This window comes from Sinocyclocheilus anshuiensis, unplaced genomic scaffold, assembly GCF_001515605.1.
Source record: "Sinocyclocheilus anshuiensis isolate Anshui unplaced genomic scaffold, SAMN03320099.WGS_v1.1 scaffold429, whole genome shotgun sequence".
NCBI classification, from domain to species: Eukaryota; Metazoa; Chordata; class Actinopteri; order Cypriniformes; family Cyprinidae; genus Sinocyclocheilus; species Sinocyclocheilus anshuiensis.
Window position 1 is genome coordinate 667,929 of NW_015539859.1, and position 3,881 is coordinate 671,809.

The 3,881-nt window shown below is 38.6% G+C and overlaps 1 protein-coding gene across 4 annotated transcripts in view; it reads right to left on the reverse strand.

The window, feature by feature from the left end:
• l3mbtl1 (L3MBTL histone methyl-lysine binding protein 1) overlaps nucleotides 1-3,881 on the reverse strand; it is a 20,126-nt gene that overhangs the window by 2,462 nt on the left and 13,783 nt on the right. For all 4 annotated transcript variants that reach the window (XM_016481274.1, XM_016481275.1, XM_016481277.1 and 1 more), the window contains 6 exons: nucleotides 3,128-3,213; nucleotides 2,929-3,039; nucleotides 1,939-2,077; nucleotides 1,748-1,850; nucleotides 782-976; nucleotides 619-668 (listed from right to left, as the gene is read on the reverse strand). In XM_016481274.1, the coding sequence (XP_016336760.1) occupies nucleotides 619-668; nucleotides 782-976; nucleotides 1,748-1,850; nucleotides 1,939-2,077; nucleotides 2,929-3,039; nucleotides 3,128-3,213 (684 nt within the window). The remainder of the gene's footprint in view (nucleotides 1-618; nucleotides 669-781; nucleotides 977-1,747; nucleotides 1,851-1,938; nucleotides 2,078-2,928; nucleotides 3,040-3,127; nucleotides 3,214-3,881) is intronic.

The following is a 3,881-nucleotide window of genomic DNA, read 5'->3' on the forward strand; positions in this document are numbered from 1 at the left end:
CACACACACACACACACACACACACACACACACACACACACACACACACACACACACACACACACGCCGTCTTTACGTTTACATGCTCATTAGGTTCTGATTAAGCTACATATTCTGCTGAAAGAGTTACAGAATGTTTATTCTAAAAAAGGTTTACGCTTCTGTTTTGCACTTAATCCACATATTCTGAATAAGACTCTTCTGGAAGTCTCTACTTGAGGTGCTTGCATTTGTCATTTACCATGCTGTAATTTTCATAATTCTTCACAGTAATATCATCAACTATTGACCATTAGTGTCTCTTTAATAAAACCATGCAATAGTGCAACGAATTGCAAAACAACATGATATAGACGTCATCTGTCAATATATTGCTTAATTAGGATATTAAGCAATATAGATAATATAAGTGTTTGCATAACACTTAAATGAAATACATCTGTCAGATTATTAGTAAACAGAATATTGCCTTAGAGGGTAATGATAATCTGGTTAACATGTTCATGTGACACATATATAACTGGAATAATCCTTGTGCATTCAAACACAGTCACTACTGGAATTTCATTGACAATTTTCAACTTTCAAATATAGAAAATGTAGTAAAGTAAAACTCACTCTCACAATTTCTTTGCTGACTTTTGCGATATTTAGGAGGGCGACCAATCCTGGTGATAGCAAACACAGGTGACTTATAATTAAATGTTTACATAACAGCAATATCTTTAATATACAAATACGCAGTCACACTTGATTAGCACAATGTGAATATTCATTATACCTGCCATGGTAGCACGATTTTTTTGCTCTCTGGCCGAAGACCAGCAGATTACGTCTGGATCCTTCTGTATCAGAGAGATCCGCTTTAAGCCGGCCCTGGTTCCTCTCAGCCAATGGGCAGCCAGATAAACAGTGATGCGCTGTGAAGCGGCCGGTCACATGACCTGACCCGTCACATCCCGGAGTAGGGCACTTTCTGAGTGAGAGAAACCCATCTGTTCTGTTTTCTGCATTGTTTTGTCTGACAGTTTGATTATTTTCACACCAGTGTATTAAACTAGTGGTGTTAAAGGGGTCCTATCATGCTCTTTTACAAAGTCTTGATTTTGTTTTGGGGGTGTACTAGAACAGGCTCTCATACTAGGTTGTTCGAAAAACACATTATTTTTCACATATTTTACATTATTACAACACCTCTCTCCCCAGTCTGGCATGAACGGCTCGAATAGTTCCTGTATCAAATGAAGGCCCACGCTGGGCCAGTGTGTGTTGTGATTGGCACCGCTCGGCGCCTGGTCGGGAAATGTCATATAAATACCATAGCGAGCTTCAGTGTAAATATTGCATCAAAATCAAATCAATCTGAGCACGATTTAAACCCGGATGATTATAATAACCACTCTAAGTTCGTCTGCCTTGGGAAAGCTAGCGTGTCTCCGACATAGTGATAACACTCGTTGCCTTCTCTAGTGCAGCTCAACCAGGTCTCTTCCCATTCGTCGGTATTTGTGATATCACTTGTTGTAGTCCAAACGAGTCGTTCGTTGTAGTTTTTAAAAAGTGATTTCTGTTAAATAAAATATTTCCTTTTGAAGTGGACTTTGAGCTTTGTAACTTCGCAGATCTTTTTTATGCTCAAACAGCAACATTACAAACTAACTAAAGTTGAAAAAGTGAAAAAGCATAATAGGACCCCTTTAAACTTTCTGTCAAGCTGCTCTGAATCCGTGTGCATTATAAGGCTGACCTGTGGTGGAAGCTGTATTTGGAGTTGCTGCGTGGCTGAGGCAGACTTTTACAAGGCATGGAGGAGAAGCTGGGCTGCCGGGCTGTCAGGCTCTCCCGGGGACCTAAACCACACAGGTGACTCTGAGCTGACACAGTATTTGGTGCATGAGCAGGTGAGGGTCAGAGGAATGAGGGCTGGAGGTTTCTCACCGGGTTTCTGGGCGGTGTGCTGGCAGGGTGGAGGTTTGAGGGGGTGTCCTGTGCTCTCACACCAGCCCGCAGGGTGGATGTCCGGATGATCCGAATCCATCCACATATCATACAAGTGACTCCAGCCATCAAAATGAATCTAAGGACAGCAGAAGTGAGGCTGATTCACACTCACAAATAAGTGTCACTCTACGATATATATATATATTTCTTAATCAATAATTTTGTCTGGTTTTCCTGTAAAAAAAGTCATAGATGTAGTAACAAAATGTACTGAAAATCATTTAGGCAGTGGGGTAAGAGAAATAAGTTTAATATTCTCTGAAAACAATTCCTATTATTGTACACAATTTTGCTTCTCAAAAAACTTGTCAAGAGGGTGTTTAATATTTTTACTTCTACTTGCTATTTTAAGTTAGATTTTTCATAATTAAAATTAAATAGATTTTTTTTTTTTTTGGAAAGAAATTCATTGTTTTATTCAGCAAGAACACAGTGACAATAATGACATTTATAATGTTACAAAAGCAATTAAAATGTAGCTTTCATAATGTTTCCACAGAAATATTGTGCAGCACGACTGTTTTCAACATTGATAATAATCAGAGATGTTTGTTGAGCAGCAAATCAGCATATTAGAATGATTTCTGAAGATCATGTGACACTGAAGACTGGCGTAATGATGCTGAAAATACAGCTGCGCATCACAGAAATACATTACATCTTAACAGATATTCACATAGAAAATAGAAAATTGTAATAATATTTTACAATATTACCATTTTGCTGTATTTTTGATCAAATAAATGCAGCCATGGTGAGCAGAAGACTCGTCTTTCTTGTATATTTCCACTGGACTTTATGAGCCATTAAAGGAATGTGTTTAATATACTGTATTGATTTTAATTTCTATTTTGGTTGGTTATTTGTTTAAACTGGCATCGCTGTGAGCTGGAGTTTGTCCACAGAAGCAGCAGCAGGTTTTCTCACCTTGATTCTGTAAGTGTCGACCTCCTGCACCGTAGCCACGCGGATCAGGCCCGGACACCTCTTATCCACCGCCTCCAGCTTCATCTGCACCTGGAAGCTGTGGGAGGGGCGCTGCGCAAACACAAGAAGAGTCGCTTTCCTTATTTTGACCAAGGAAGTGGTTTTAATAGCGTTATCAGGACGGAGAGATTTCACACACCACTCTGAAGGCTTCAGGAGCGACCGCCATCGAGCCCGTCTCCTCCAGATACCTCTCCCACGAGAACCTGTCAGGGTCAGGGTAATCTGTCGGGACGAGATCACATCCAGCCAGCGTTATAACAGCAGGCCTCCCAAACAGACAGACGTGAGTATTCATATGTGCAACTACACTAGTGTTCAAACGTTTGGGTTCAGGGAGATTTGTTTGTTTTTAAAAAGAAGACATGATGCTTCTTCACCAAAGCTACATTTGTCAAAAATGTAAAACAGCTGTTTTCTATGTGAATATCTGTTAAAATGTAATTTATTCCTGTGATCAAAGCTGAATTTTCAGCATTACTCCAGTCTTCAGTGTCACATGATCTTCAGAAATCATTCTAATATGATGATTTACTGCTCAAGAAACATTTCTGATTATTATCAATGTTGAAAACAGTCGTGCTGCACAATATTTTTGTGGAAACTGTGATACATTTTATTTTTCAGGATTCTTTGATGAAAAGAAAGTTCTAAAGAACAGCATTTTATTTGAAGTAGAAATCTTTTCTAACATTATAAATGTCATTACTGACACTTTTGATCAATTTAACACAATTTAACTAAATAAAAGTATTTCTTTTGCTTTTGAACACTGATAGTGCATCACAGTTTCTACAAAAAACATGCAGCAAAAACGGTTTTCAAAATTAATAATAATAAGAAATGCTTCACACACACACACACACACACACACACACACACATACACATACA